The sequence below is a fragment of the Lissotriton helveticus genome, chromosome 6 (assembly GCF_964261635.1).
Source record: "Lissotriton helveticus chromosome 6, aLisHel1.1, whole genome shotgun sequence".
Lineage (NCBI taxonomy): Eukaryota > Metazoa > Chordata > Amphibia > Caudata > Salamandridae > Lissotriton > Lissotriton helveticus.
The window spans coordinates 1405334115-1405350063 of NC_136067.1; the positions used below are offsets into that span (position 1 = coordinate 1405334115).

Here is a 15949-nt window from a genome sequence, read left to right on the forward strand (position 1 = left end):
TTTGCTTGGTACCTGGGGTTGGAAACTATTGACTATTCTCTGTATTTTTATTGGAATACTCTTCTTCCTGTGTTTATGTATCCAATGTGGCCCTACACTATGCTCCGTATGTATCACTTCTTGCATTCCGTCTGAACAAGCTATTGCCAAAATAAGCAAATGATTAGCAAAGAAATAACGAACATAATGCTAATTAACACTAATGATGAATATCCTGATTACTTCAGATATGAGGTAGCTTCAGCTAAATGCTAAAAGGGCCGTCTGTCGTAATTTGGCAGCGATCGGGTTAGCATTTGCTTCAGCTACACAAACTTTCCTCTGTTAGTTTGACTATGTTGCGGAGGCCATTTTGTATCCTGGCTTCCATTTTGAGTGAATGCGCTGGCTCGTGGTCAGCATGCCCTTTTGTCCTTTCTCTCTCCCGATGACCATTTAGTCTGCCCAGCAACTGGCTATTTTTAGTAATGGTCAAGCTGGCACATGCGTATTTGAGCGTTCAAGGTTAATGATCGGTCACTGCTTAAGAATGTTCTTCAAACTGACCAGTGGTGCTAAACTCCTCCCACAGGTTGGTTGTGTTCCAAAAATGCCCTTATATGTACCTAAATTGTGTAAAGTGTATACCGCCTACTTTTCAAATTCCTGTTAAACTGTATAAAAGAAGCCACGCACCAATGTTCGGTGTGATACTTCTTGCATTGCCAAAAGGTGCTGTAGGATTGTACCACCACCCCATGGGGTCTTAATAAACTTGTCTTTTTGCATTTTCAGTTTCCGTGCCAACTTCCATTCTAAGGTATCGAGAGTTTTTGCAGAGTATGTAGGTCTGTTGAAACCCAATACCACAGTTCGGGGTATGGTGGGTTTGGTGGGATTGCGGGGGGGTTTGTTTTCCTGCTTGGGTTGTTGTTTTTATATGGTATAGTCTGGTACTTTTGCATTGCTTACACATGTCCATTCCTAGACACTGCACTGTGCTACTGGCTGCTTTTTTCGCTGGGCTGATGGTCATTGCATCTCCACTTCCATGCTGCTTGGCCTGGGAGTTTTCTGCTCCCCTACTGGGGAAATGGTTTCAGTCCATCATTGTATGTTTTTCTAGTATTGCTACCGCAAGTCTTGACTGCAACATTGCATTGTGTTTCACGCCTTGTTCTGTTTACGGTAATTGGATATTCACTGTTGGTAACCATGTTGCTCCACTGGTCCCTCCTTCCTCTTATCTGCAGCGCCTCCTGTGGTTGGGTTGGTGGGACACTATCGTTGCTCACCGGCGCGCTTTGTTCTCAAAGCCACATCCGTTAGTTAGAGGCCTGCGCGCTTCCCCCGCACTGCCTTGCGTCTGGAAATCCCCATTTGGCGGGTTTTATTTGTATGCGATGCCTCCTGCCTGCTCTGCATTTTGCCGCCCTATGATTTACTTGCTCCTCATGTTCGCTATGCCTACCTGTGATGCCTACCACCTGCACTGCATAGCGTTGCACTTTGGACCACAACCTTATGTCTGACATCGTCTGCTGGACTTTGAATGTCCGAGGTTTGAATGACCACCGTAAGGCCTGACTGATTCACTCACACTTACAGCGACACAAGGTGGATATATGTCTCTTACAGGAGACGCATCTGCTGCCCGGCTCCGTCTCCAGACTCCAAGCCCAATATTGGGGGGAATCCCACTCATCCACCTACTCACCGTATGCCAGGGGGTCTCAGTCCTGATGCTTAGGGGCCTCCCATGGCAGACCGCCCGGGTACTCATTGATCCTGAGGGCAGGTATGTGATCCTTTATGGTCTGCTATTGGCCCAGCCCATTACAATCGGCGCGGTCTACAGTCCCAACGCTGACGACCCGGAATTTTTTAATCACGCTTGGCACCTCGTCTCTGCTTGTGGCCCCGCAGCTGTAGTCTGGGGAGGTGATTTGAATGTTACCCTGTCGGCGGCCTTGAACCGGTCTGGCTCCCATACATTTCATATGTGGGCAGCCGCGGCTCTAACATCTATCTTAACCGATCACTTTCTTTATTATGCTTTTCGCCACCTCCATCCTGATGTCCAGGAAGGCACTTGCGTTACCGGCGCGAGGGGCTGCTGGTCGGCCATTGATGTTTGGCTGACCTCGCCTGACGCCCTGTCTTGGCTCACCGATGCAGTGCACATGGCTCGCACCTTTTCCGACCATGAGCCGGTTCAGATCCGTCTTCACCCCCCACAACGGGCCTTCACTTTGCGTCTTCCCTCTAACGCCCTCCGGGACTCTGCCTTCTGTGTGGACAGCCACACCGCGATAACCAACTATTTTGATTTAAATGCAGGATCTGTGGACTCCACCTCGACATTATGGAAGGGGTTCAAGGTCGTAATTCAAGGTGAATGCATCTCCAGACAGGCCGGTGTTCTCCGCTCTATTCGTACCACTCTGGCTAGGCTCGAGGCGCAAATGAAAGATCTGGATGCCGCCCAGACGGCACACCCAAGTCCTGAGACGCTGGCGTCAATACGCCAAAAACACACGCGGTGTTCTCCGCTCTATTCGTACCACTCTGGCTAGGCTCGAGGCGCAAATGAAAGATCTGGATGCCGCCCAGGCGGCACACCCAAGTCCTGAGATGCTGGCGTCAATACGCCAAAAACACACTGAATTCTCAGATGACGGAATCCTAAGTCAAAGACAGGAATTTGGTCGACATGTTTCAGTGCTCACACGTGTGCAGTACATACAGCGGGGCAGTCTCAAAATCCCTAAGTGAGCCCAAAAGACTATCTTCAACTAGAAGAAAGTCTGGGCGCTTGCTGGTCACCCTATAACGGGTGGAGGGAAAGACCCTTACTTCTTTGAAGGACCCTCACTCACCACTAGTTGGTGACATGCTTCATCATCGGGTCCCCGCTGGGGTGACCGAATGTCTCCCCAGCGTGCTACAACGCCTGGTTACAGCGGAGCAGGATGTGGTGAGTGCAACAGTGCCCAAATTAGGAAGTGACTAACTGTGATTATGCAAATGTGTATAGAAAATTTAAAAATGCAAAGGTTGTGCCTTTAGAATTTTTTTTAATAATGGCCATTGGTTAAAAACAAAGTGAGCGGACTCCCCAGGTTCTTAATTTAAGGAACCGGAATCCTAAGTCAAAGACAGGAATTTGGTTGACATGTTTCAGCTGTTTGATTGCGTGTAGCTCAGCTTTCTTCAGGACCTATATCAAAAGTCCTCCGGTGGTGTGCCCGCACTAAGGCGCACCCTCCAGAGAGGCTCAAAGTGTGAAAAAGATATATACAGTGTAGATAAACGAAAAAAAATAAATTCTCCGTCAACACCACGCTACACATTTGGTAGGGATGTATAGAATGACTTCCTAAGGGACATGATTACGCCCCTACGGAAACGACAGCGTGGGGTGTCTTCACGCGGCGTTTTTTTCAACTCCCGCGGCTCCCCTCCATGTACCTACACGGTCAGCGGCTGTCTCCCGGAAGTCAACCAGATTAGTAACAGAACTCTCAACATTCCTGTTGGTAAATAAGTTGGCTTTAAATATTTCAAAAACCAAATCCAAGTTGATAACCAATCACCGTGGATCTAAATGCAATATCTGGCTAAAAGGAAAACCACTAGAGAGAGTCTCAGCATACAAGTATTTGGGTTTCCATCTGGATGATAAGCTTGATTTCAAAGAACAGAAAAAATACCTGACGCAAAGAGCGGGTGCCCTGATATTTGGACTAAGCACTTTGACAAAAAAACTTGAAGGCCCATCACTTAAACCTTTAATAATTGTGATGGCCAACAAAGTTCTTCCAACACTGTCCTACGCAAGTGAGGCAATGCACGGAAAGGACATGGACCTACTTAATAGCTTAACAACAAAAATTTACAAGAAGGTCTTAAGATTACCCAGGATGGCGTCGCCAGCCCAAATGCGACTAGAATTTGGCATAAAAAACGAAACTCTGGGCAGATTATACTCATATATCAAGGTATGGTACCAGATCAAGCAAAAAGCAACTAATAATAACCTTAATACGCACCTATGGCAAGAGGTCAAATCCCCCAAAAAATCCAAAGCAAATCAATTCCTCACGTACGCTTTGGAGGTGACTTGTTCAAAAACCCTATGGGATAAAAATCTGTCATTTGCTGCACTAAAACAGACACTAAATAAAGTGGCCAAACTCCATTCATTGGTATTGGACAAAGAGATTTTTTCCCATCGCTCGCACTCCTGGGCTGTGATAAACGGCTATAAAACACTAACCCTAGCAGTGTACCTGGAAACAACATATTCCATTTTCATTAAAAGAAAGCTGATGTTATTGAGATTTGGCAAATTCCCGACATTAGCAGAGGAACCAGCTTGGAAACAGCATGTAGCTGTAACATGTCGATTGTGTGGTAGCCCCAAAGAAGATCTACTTCACATAATTTGCCATTGTAAGAAGTTGCCTAAGGAACGTTCATACCTTTTAAAGCATAGTTTTCGGATCAAGAAGCTACGAACATGTAGATCTGCTATTATTGGAAGCTTGGATATAACTGCCCCTCGAATGCATTGCAAGTTGGTGAAGTTCTTGCAAGCATTTGAGAAACATCTTAAACAATATGAAGATCCCAACTGTTAATAATCTGGATAAACATTGACTCTTAATTCTTGTTCTTATAAAATGTTTTTTTTAATTCTTTTTAAATAATAATTTATAAACTTTTATAATGTGTGTGTGAAATACATCAAATTGTTATGGTTTTAATTAACTAAACAATAAAGTTTAAATTTCAAAATTTTTCAAATTTCAATTCGTTTTTTTAGATTTCGAAGACACTTCATCATGGTAGTACATGCTGGTTGCATGATTTATATGCCAACAGTTTTCAGAGATCAGCTTGTGCACAGTCTCTTCGAGACGTACGGAGACAACTGGATATGCTCTCCCTCAGGCCCGGTTTTAGCAGGGGGGCCTCGTGGGACAGGCCCACACAAAAAAGACCATTGTCCGACCCAGTCACGGCAGTAGAGCCCATGGAAAAATCATCTTTTAAGTGCTTCCTCCATCTCAACGTCGGAACGTTGTAATGTTTTTTCACTGTCTTTAACCCCCCGGCTGCGGCTGGAATTCTGAGCCTGTACGGCACATTCCGATCGCGGGCATGGTCATGACGGCTCCCGGCCGTCATCAGCACACGCCCACCATAACTGATGACGACCGGGAGCCGTCATCAGCACCGAAGGGGTTAAAACTGAAAATGGGCAGTGTATTTTGGGGGTAGGGGTGGGCGAGCCAACAAATTAAAAGGGAGAGCCTCAGACCCAAATTAAGGCCCTGGCTTGGCTCTTAGAGCCCACGCACGAGCTGAGCCCTGAAAATAGTTGCTATGTAAAACATACAACAAACATCGCGGAAAATATGATAGTCTCTTCGAAATCCAAAAAAGTGTATTACTTTAACACATGGAAGCTTTGACATTAACATATCACAATATAGCTCTGCGCTGAGAACTACTTATTAAAATGTATAGTTTTTAAACATGAGCTTAGAGTTACTTCTTCCCAGACATCTGGCCTGTGGGACATTATAACGGTTGGGGCTGTTGAGTATAGACATCAGCTCTAGCCTCTTACTCTCAAATAAGTTTCTAGATGCACTGTACGCCTGTTTGAAAGAACATATGATGTAATCTTGGGCTAGTAGGCTACCTCCAGAATTGACAAAAATTGGGCCCAGCAGTGGTCCGCCGGAATGTGTCCTTTGCCCATCCAGGTAAAAAATCCTGGAACCGGGCCCGCTCTCTATTTTAATTTGTTGCAACGGCCACTTCGAATCAAACAGTCTGTGGCACGAATTCCGACTGACATTTCAAGGGAAACCAATATTCGAACAAGCGAATTGTGCTACAGCTCATGTTGAGAGTATGGCGCAGCATAGAACACTGCGAGTGAAACATTCACGCGCCCATCTGGTGAAGCCTTAGCTAGGGACACAAGAGGACGTCATTGCAGCTCGGCCTTACCTGCCTCCTATATAGTGACGCGCCTCCCCATTGTCAGAGCCCCCGCCCCCTTCATACGTTTCCCGCAGTGGCACCGATCAGCCGGCAGGGAGCGCTAAGATGCCGCCTCTTAAACAAGCTCCGCCCCCGGCTGACGTGTCCTGTCTCACCTGTGCGCGTTCCGGAGGGGGATCTCTCGGGCGCGCGGCAGGCAGGTGTACGTCAGGCGTCGCTGCTTCGCACGTGCGCCGCCTGCGGCCGGCAGGTGGGGCTGCTGCGTTGAGCTGGCGCGCGGCGGCGACTCTTACCTGCGTGTCCTCGGACAGCGGGGCGCGCGCCCGAGGGTGGCATGGAGCGAAGGCTTTCCCACGGCGCGTGACGTCTCCCAAGACAGAGATGGCGGAGCGGGCACCGAGTCCAGCGACCCCAGAAACAGGTGAGGCTCCCACCAGGTGTGAAGGGAAGTAGGGCACCTGGCAGCACACGAATTGATGGGGGTTGCCTCTCCTTGTCTCATATTCATATATTTATCAATAGCTAGATTTGTGATGGCTTGAATGTGTCATTCTGGTTCATGTATTCGTTGGTTCTTGCCTTGCCCCCTCCCCAAATGTAAACAAACCCACACCACTTTGAATGGAGTGCTGGGGCTCCTTGCACAATTGGGCAGAGTCTGCCTCCCACCTGGTACAGAAGCCAGCAGAGCGATTCGTCAAAAGTCAGGCATTTCCTGTAAACACGAAGATCTTTCTCACAGCACAAGAGCCGAAGAACGTCTTGTGTACATCCAATTCAACCCATTTCAAGTGTTCGCGGTTCTTACTACACAGAGCATGATCTGATGAGTGAACGAGAGTTCATTTTAAATAGCACTGCTGGGGAACTTGTTGCGCTGACAAATGTATGACTTGTGAGACGTTGACCTCCAAAAGTACGAGCCTGGATCAAACCACATTATGCGCAGTTTTGCTCTCCCCCGTCCCACGAATGAGTGGGCATCTGTAGCTTTGATGTGAGCCTCCTTTCCAATGCTTAATAGCTTTGCATTTTTTTGTTTAGTTTTCCCACTTCCCAAGAACGGATTCCACAGGTCAAATGCATTTTGGATGTCAAGTTCAAGTTGTACCATTATAATAATGTCGGGGACGTTGCAGCATTGACCGGTTGGAAGATACCATTACCACTTTGTTTCAAATGCCTTGCCCATACATAGTTCTTAATTTATCAAGATGGTAGCCACGGCCCTGAAGGATAAATTTCAGATGTAGTGTTTGTTTTTTAGACATTGAACGAGCGGTCCCGGTGGATTTTTTTGTTTTGTTTGTAGAGTATAGTTTTTAGACATTGAACAACGGAAATTTCACCAGCTGCATATGTTTAGGGTTACAGAACGATGGTTTTAGTGTACATTCTAATTGCAGCTTATGATTTGAAGACACTGAACGATGGTCCTGGTACAGATTCCGCCTGTCGTATATGGAATTAAACCGTGTTCATGGGGAAACTTGAAGAACATCAAGGGATTCTACTGGTTAATTTCGAATAACAACCGAAACCGATATACCTCATTAAAAACAATGAAACCGGTTTTAAGATGCTGGTGAAATTTCGCCAGGGGTGAAGAGTTCTGTGGTATAAACTTTCATTTCAAATGCTTTGTACCTGTTGAACGTTTTTGTATTCACACCATAGCAGTTTGGTTTGGGAATAACTGCAGAGCACCTAATGTCGTGTGAAGTCTTCAGCTTGGTTTGGGAATAACTGCAGAGCATCTAATGTCGTGTGAAGTCTTCAGCGAGTAATGTCTTTTCTGACTGTAGTTTTTTGCACGCTGGTCCTGGTAGGTCCCTACCAGAATAGGGAATATTGAAAACACATGCCAGAGAATGAAAAGTAGTGGTAGCTTAAAAGGCAGGACTAGCTGAAGGTATGAATGAACACATTATTGTGTGATTATTTAAGATCATTACAATGTACAAGAGACAAAAAATGTGCAAACTGGAAAGCTAAGTTAGGGAGCTAAAACTTTTCTTGGCGTACATCGTGAACTCGACGAGCTTACAGTTCAGTTGAGGGTTTTCTTCATTGATGCAAGCAGTTACTGCCTGGTGTCTTGTGCGAATGTTGAGAGTTAAAAAGCATGGTTTAGTTTCTACACAAATATGTTCCATTTCATTTTCTTGATGTTCAAGTTTCCTTGTTATTAGCGGTTTTATTATATCTTTTTTGCAGAAGTTCATGTAATCTATTGATATTTTATTCTTAATTTCATCGTTTCTTATATGTATTCATTGTAAAATTGTATACTTATTTTGCTACTTGAACGTGCTAGTTATTCGTATTTCTGTGGTTTACTCCTTAATAAAAATTATTTAACACAAAAACGCATGGTTTAAGATAAAGTCGCTCTGCTAGCTCTAAAAGTGGACATGAGCATACAATGTGCTAAACAGACTCTTCTTCTTGAAGTTAGCAACCAAGCCCGCAACTTCTGTCTTTATCATGTGGCACCCATGGTGGGCCGTGACTCTTACCCTGAAAAATTCCAAAGTAAAGCTGGAGGAATCTTAATTTCAGCTTTAGCTAAAAATATCTCACCCTTTACTAGACCTGTATGAATTTACCACTTTCCAGACATGGAAGCATGAATCCTGCCCTTTTACTTCTGAACTTGCTGATTTGATTGCTATTCGTTTAAAAAAGAGCATGGCTTTATTGAGACGGGCCAGGCTTTTAGATTCAGTGTCTTTAAGGAGTTCTGTAAAATTGCTAGACACAGGTTCTTTTGTGTTGGAGGCTCAGTTTTGATGTCCTAACAGATGTAGTAGCTGAGAGAGCTTTCTTTTATCTTCAAGTTGCTTAGGGAATATTCAAGCCTGATCTACGATTAGCCAGCATTTGATGGCAGTCTAAATACTCGCCTAGGATTTTACAAATCATTGTATTATTCACAGAGGCTGTAAATTACTGGATGGCAGCAAAGCCATATCATAGAGGTGGTTGGATTTTACTTTTATAACCCTGAGTAATGGTTGACAAGATAGGAATTGTGTCTTGAATAATAGTGTCTTAAAGTCCTTAACCGGAATTAACCTTGAGTCCTAAAGAGAGGGGTGTGGGCTTTGAAGGTTTCTTTACGTTCAAGTGTTATGCTCAAATATTTGTATTCCTGTACTGGTTGGATCTTTTCTTTAAAAAAAAAAAAAGTATTCGTTTTTAAGAAGCAAAAATGGACAGGTGTACATAGTATAGCAATGCAGTTCTCACAATGTTACGGTATGCATGTCAATATTCAATCATAAGATCAGTATAAACAATAACGTGTCTGCTGCATACCAAGTGGGACTGAAAGGATATGATAAACGCTGTGACGGATAACCCATACAGTAGGAGCTTTGTAGATGGCTTCAAATAATGGACAATTCGTTCACACCCAATAAACAAAACCAACTATCAAAAATATAAAAAAGACAGAACTAAAAGTCAAGCTGTTCTCATTGTAGTCATAAAGTCCAATCAATAGCAATACAGTAGAGGAGTACAAGCAGGCACCCATGCTAGTCAGGGAATTCCAGGGTAAAGCAAAGAGCAACAAAAAGAAGAGGGGGACAGAGGAGGACTTGCCAGTGGAGGATGGAGCACTGCATGTGTATAGGTCCCCTACGTAAGTTTGGTACTGAGTCGACTGGTGTGGCAAGGGGCAATTAGCTGGTTAGTCACAATGGTGGGTCTCCGGTGTGGGGTTGCAGGATCCCTCAGAGCTCTGTATAGGAAAGCAGGTAGTCACCTAGGGGTTGCCAGATATCTTTCGGTCTGGAGGTGGGGGGTTGAAGAGAAGCATTCAGTTTGCTAGTAGTGTCTCAATACATCAGGCCAGTGAACCAATTATGAACCGTGGGAGGGTGGCGCGTACTCCAGTGTAAAGCTAGCTTGTGTCTGGCAAGCACCAGGGCCATGGCAGTGAATCGTCTAATGCTCCTGGACATATTCCAAGAGGGAGAGGAGTGGGCCCGGGTTCAGGTCAATTTCGACCATGTGCTTCAGAGGGGAATAAATGCTGCCCCAGAAGTGTGCAATGTGCCTGCATGTCCACGTCGTGTGCATAAAGTCAGCACCAACAACATGGCACTTGGGACAGTTGGGAGATTGTGTGTGGTCATACTCATGTTCCTCGGTGGGGGTAATGTAGACTCGCTGCAAACATTTAAAGTATGATGGTGGGGCGAAACCAACTTGGTTTGTGCACAACAAGTGGACCCCATCTTGTCCATCAGGGGCTGACCCAAATCCCTTCCCAAGTGGGCTCTGAGCTTCTTGTCCCAGGCCAGTAATAACGTCATACTAGCATGATACAATTTAGAAGCTAGTCGTCTCCTGTTTGAGTCAATTATGATTGAGGCATCAACGGCTATGTCAGAATGCAGGCTTATAATGCAAGTGTACGCGATGGAGAATAAAACGGTTCATAGCAGGGGCAGCGGCGAAGCGAGTGTCTGTAGAATGCAGCAAGATGTCCCCAAAAGTATGTAAACCATACTTCTTCAGTGTGCGTTTGACCAGTGCTTCACAAGTGATGGGGAACCAGGGATTATTGAAAAGCGACTAGACTGGAGAATAAAGCAGAGTGGCCTCCCAGAACCCGCAGTAGCTTCCGCCATGCCCAGCATGGGGTAGACCGGGTGTAGACATCCTGGGGATCGAGAGGGAGTCCTCTGGGAAGGAAAGAGGCTAGCGGAGTCTGTAGATACCAGAGCAACCATTTTTTGTTATTTTCCTCCCAGTAGTTATAATTTTAGTTTTTAAGGTTAATTTCACACCACAGGTGGAGCAATAAGAAACACATTAAGTTTAATTGTTGTTGTAGACCTATTGGGGATTAATTTTATAGGACTGTATCGTCTGCATATTGCTGACTTGCAGTCAATAGTTACCCAATCTCAGTGGGTCCGATTGAGGCTGTTAAGCATGAAAGAGATCTGAAACGAAGAGTTGGAATAAAATTGTTGCTGAGGTACAAATCTGTTTCTGATCATTATATGTTGGGATTTTCCTCGAGATTCCTCTATTGTTACCAATCCTTATCTGCACACACGTGTTAGTATACAAAGATGGAATGGCATTTATCGGGTAAAGGAATGGCCCATTTATGTAATTTTTGCCAGAACAGTTTAGGCAACACTTTGTTGAATGTTGCTGTGAAATCGATTAGCCGGCTATAATATAATGACTTGCAAGCTATAGCCTTTGACGTGTGATTTGCTAATTCCAGGATGTTAAGGACGTGCCTAGATCTGAGCAGAGACCAGACTGGATTTGAGGTGTAAACTTGTCTTCTTCAGCCAGTTTTTCTAGGTCTTGCAAAATGTACCTCGCAAAATATTTTGGGCTAATCCAATAGTGCAATTACATGATAATTTGCGGGATTCATTGGATTGCCTTAGATTTCGGAGCCTTGACTTTACTTTGGAATTACTTGAGAAATATTAACAGGAAGCTATCGCACATTGCTTGTTGACAGCTGTGTTGGGACTTGGGAGCCTCCTTCTGGAAAGGCAGTGAAGTGAAATGTGCACCAACAACCACAAAGTGCACCGTTGTAGACAGAAAAGCAGGCATTCACAAAACTCCTATCCAAATTCACAAGTGAGAATGTCCTTGCACATCTTCGTCCATTCCCGAGAGCTAGCCTATATAAGGAGTGTCTTGTGTTTTTAACTGTGAATAGTGAATAGTGACTAATGGCTTCCAGCAGAAACCACAAGCATTTATCAATAAGTTCCCATACCCGAAAATGGCCATCCCTACCAGTATTTTGCCTCTCCTCCTGAAAGAAACCGATTCTTTTAAAAAAAAATTCATATGTAAAATTGGCCTGACCGTCAGGCCAATTTTACATATGAAAAAAAAAAAAATGAATGTAAAATCCTTGGGTCTATTCTGAACAGAATTGAAGAAATTGTGTGGTGAGCCACTACTGGATAACTACTGAAAACCACCAACCACAGCGCACAGACCTAGCTGTGGGCAATTCCCTTTACCGGACGAAATCCCCCACTCACCAAAGGTGACATGCTTCATCATATGGGATTCTCCTCTCAAAGGAAACACTAGTTCCTTTGAGGGCTACAACCCCCTCTCTGAGAGGGAGGAGCTCAGGGGTGTTTTAGGTGCCTACTCTAACAGGATATTTTAAATCCACGTATGATGAGAAATAGTGTGAGCGAGGGCGCCGCGCAAAGAAAAATGTATACTGTGAGGAAAGTGAATCTAAAACTAGCTAGTGAGCGCATAAAATATTATTTATTCCGGTGCACCCTACTGCAAGGATTAAAAACAGTGCACCAGCGATATGGATTTAAACCGCATTTGTATGATGGAAACTGATGGTTTACATATGCACAGTGTATGCAACATGTCGATAGTTGTTTTGGCCCGTAAGTAGTACTGATAAGCCATCTTTTTTTTTTCTCGCTTTTTACCTGCATATACTTTGGATCTTTGAAATATCTTTAGTTGACAGAACACCTCCGGCCTGTTATCAGTTTAGTTTGAAGTGGTGTTCAGCATGTACTTGATGAAAGTGTTTTCCTCACTCGAGATGTTGAGCGCTGCAGCCAAAAGGGCATGCACCAGTCTGGCTCTTACTGATTAATTTTAAACATCACACATAGCTCTCATCTTTTTGGGCAGCAAGTAGTTTTGAACACACTGTAAATAATTTTTTTTTAATCTGCAGTCAGGAAAATAAATTACACTATAAAAACAAAAATGCAAATTTTGTGTAGCGTCACACCATTCTTGTTACCGGAAGTGCCCTGAATGAGCAGCTCAAGGACAAAACGGCAGGATGACTGTGCACTACACGATAAGATTACATTTCAGTGTTTCAGAATAGTTGCTCACGAGTTTGATAGGTTGTATCTATTTTGCCTTCTGTGATTTTACACTTGACACTGATTGATTTGACACTTATGAACGTTAATCGTAGTATTCTGCAGTGTCTTGTGATGCTATCCGTACTCAAATGAGTGACCTTTACAGTTTTTTTGTTGTTGCTAAAAAATAACTTACCAAATAAAAGAAATGATACATTAATGTGTTCACTTTGCTGTCCGCTGCAAGAGAGATGCTACCTTCCTTATCACTCGAGCCTGATCAAAATCGTAGTTTGTCCCCAGTCCACTAAACATGTGTTCCTGTAGCAGCATATTTTAACTGGTCAGTCAGGAAGTCCCAAAATGTTCTTCCTAGATTGATGCAGGTGTGCGCTTGTTTATTTATAGGTATTTGCAAGTTATAATGTAAGGGTAACAAATAGAAAATCTGCATTAATCATTTTGTGAAAGTGTAAATGATTTGATCCGGATAAACCTAGTGAATGAGCGAGCAAAGTAAAAGTAATAAATACACCATGAAAGGTTTCCTGAGGTTTATGTGTAAAGGACAAGGGAAGGGAGCATGACTGAGAAATTCTCTGTGACCTTTAAATAATACTTATCAGTTGCTTTGCATTATCTGGTTAATGGAGAAAGATGTCGTGTGCATAACGTTGACTGTTCTGGTCTTGTTTTTTGGATGGATATCATCAGGAGACCATAAGTGTATTCATTTCCACAGTTTGAAAACTGAGGGACTTTTAGATTCCGACCTGTTGCCTTTTCCTTTACTATGAACTAGATTGTCTAGACATGCATGTATATCATCTGAAATAAATATTCATGCTTGCCTACTAATCTCCGTTGGCTCTCACTGTTTGGTGACACCAGGGCAGGGTTGCTATATATAGAGAAGATGGAATTCTAGGCATCATCATTAGGTTTTCTTATACTGAAAATGATTCGATATTCCAGCTGACGAGTTTACAAGGATGGTCACTTTGAGTAATTGAATTGTTAATTATTTTTTTTGGTATATAGTTTTTATTGCGTTTCCCCAACGTATTCAGTCTAAATTCAGCACAACTTTGCCATATACAGATTTTGAAATAAACTATAAACAGTTCAACAACCTCTCCTTCTCTTATCTACGCATAATCCTGTGCACTAACCTGTTCCAACAATCACTCCCAAGTAATAGTCTCTCCCCCTAACAACAAAAGCATAGCGCAGTCACAGAACCCCGTAGAGTATGTCTCGGGAGGATAACTATATATATATATATATATATATATATATATATATATATATATATATATATATATATATATATATATATATATATATATATATATATATATATATATATATATATATATATATATATATATATATATATATATATATATATATATATATATATATATATATATATATATATATATATATATATATATATCCATCCAAATCCAAAGCGTTGCTTTCCCAAGTCGTCCCTTGCATGCCAGCCGGCAATGCTGTGGAGAAATGGAAACGGACACCAATTTACGTGTTTGGCAGGTCTTGATTTATTTGAAGCCTCGTCAGACGCGTTTCGGATAACGATGTATCCTTGATCACTGGCGGAAACGAAGTCCGCTTACAATTTTTATGCCGTTTTTTTGTGATGCATACATCTCTGTGATACCATAAACATAGAAGATATACTGACAGCACATTTTGTTTTTTAGGCATGAAATAAAACAATATCATTTTGTCATTCCCAATAGATCTATTATATGGGAACAACTTGATTGTTAGTTGCTGGCGAGAATGCTAGAATCCATACGGTACATACAGGGTGTGAATTTAAAATCCTACAGTTTCATAAATGTTTTAAAAAACGGATGTATGATCAGTGGCGGCTGGTGACATTTCACAGTGGTGACGCGGCGTAAACGTTTCTGATGTATAGAGAAGCATACTAGCCCGACAAATAAGAAGGGCTGGGGGATAGGGGCGGGAGTCCTCCAGGATACTATCAGACTGAAAACTAAGAAGTGTAAAAAGCAAAAAACAAGACAGCACAGCAGGCATTTTCCATCTCTGCACCCAGTATTTGGAACAATATCCTCATATCCATTAACACCACCCCAACAATGCTGCAATGTAGAAAAGATTTGAACACACACTTCTTTACAGAATAGTATATCACAATGCAGTAAAAGAATTACCACCAGCTACAACTCCTATTACTCATTGACCGTAATAGTATAACATACACATTTATTGCTTGGATGTTTACCAGCCCATAGTAAGTGGCTGTGCTTATTATTGTGGAAATCTGGCAAGGTTGTCATAACCCTTTCCTTCCCTTTATCAAAACACTACATGTAGCATGCCCTGCACATCTTCACGTTTTTTCACTAACTGCAGCCCTTGATTTCCAGCAGTCACAGAAAATCCATAACAGATAAGATTACATTTTAATCCTAAACAGTTTCAGAGGCTGTCCATTAAAATGATCATAACCACATTTAATCCAAGGTCATTAAGAGACTTTACATTTCCACAAGAAAGCAGAGCAGAATATACTTTTCTCAAGTTGAAATCTGCCACGCTGGTAACAACACATTTCACAGCACTGCCAACAGTACACAGATAGCAAAACGTTTGAACGTGTTTAAAACGAAACTGCAAACAAAGTCCCATTTTTTTTTTTTTTTTGATTTATAGCGGAGGTCGTGGAGTTTATTACGAGATGGTAGATTAGCCGCCTAGGCCCCACACAGATCAGCCTCGGTCTCTCCCTCTTAACTTTTCCTCTCTCTTGATATCCGCTGATTTCCTCCTCCCTTTATACTCCTTCTTTCATCTCACCATCTACTGTTTCGTGCCTCTCTCCTTCGCCCCCCCCACCCACCCACCCCCTTCTCTCTCGCTTCTTTCCTTCACATCTCTCTACCATGCCGTGAACACTGCCTGGTGCACGTTTACTACTGGAAGGAGGTGAGGTTGCTGAAAGGACCCTCTGCCGTAATAAAATCCTCTAGCCATTAATGCACGTATGATCCCATGAGGGGCCCAGAGGAGTTTTAGTTTCTGGATAG

The 15949-nt window shown here is 43.1% G+C and overlaps 1 protein-coding gene across 2 annotated transcripts in view; it reads left to right on the forward strand.

The window, feature by feature from the left end:
* The first annotated feature begins 6222 nt into the window (after positions 1–6222).
* Positions 6223–15949, forward strand: part of MAP7 (microtubule associated protein 7) — a 1007524-nt gene continuing 997797 nt past the window's right edge. The window contains exon 1 of one of the 2 annotated variants that reach the window (XM_078649192.1): positions 6223–6421. In XM_078649192.1, the coding sequence (XP_078505318.1) occupies positions 6382–6421 (40 nt within the window). In that variant the 5' untranslated portion in view covers positions 6223–6381. The remainder of the gene's footprint in view (positions 6422–15949) is intronic. The other variant, XM_078649193.1, reaches the window with a different exon arrangement.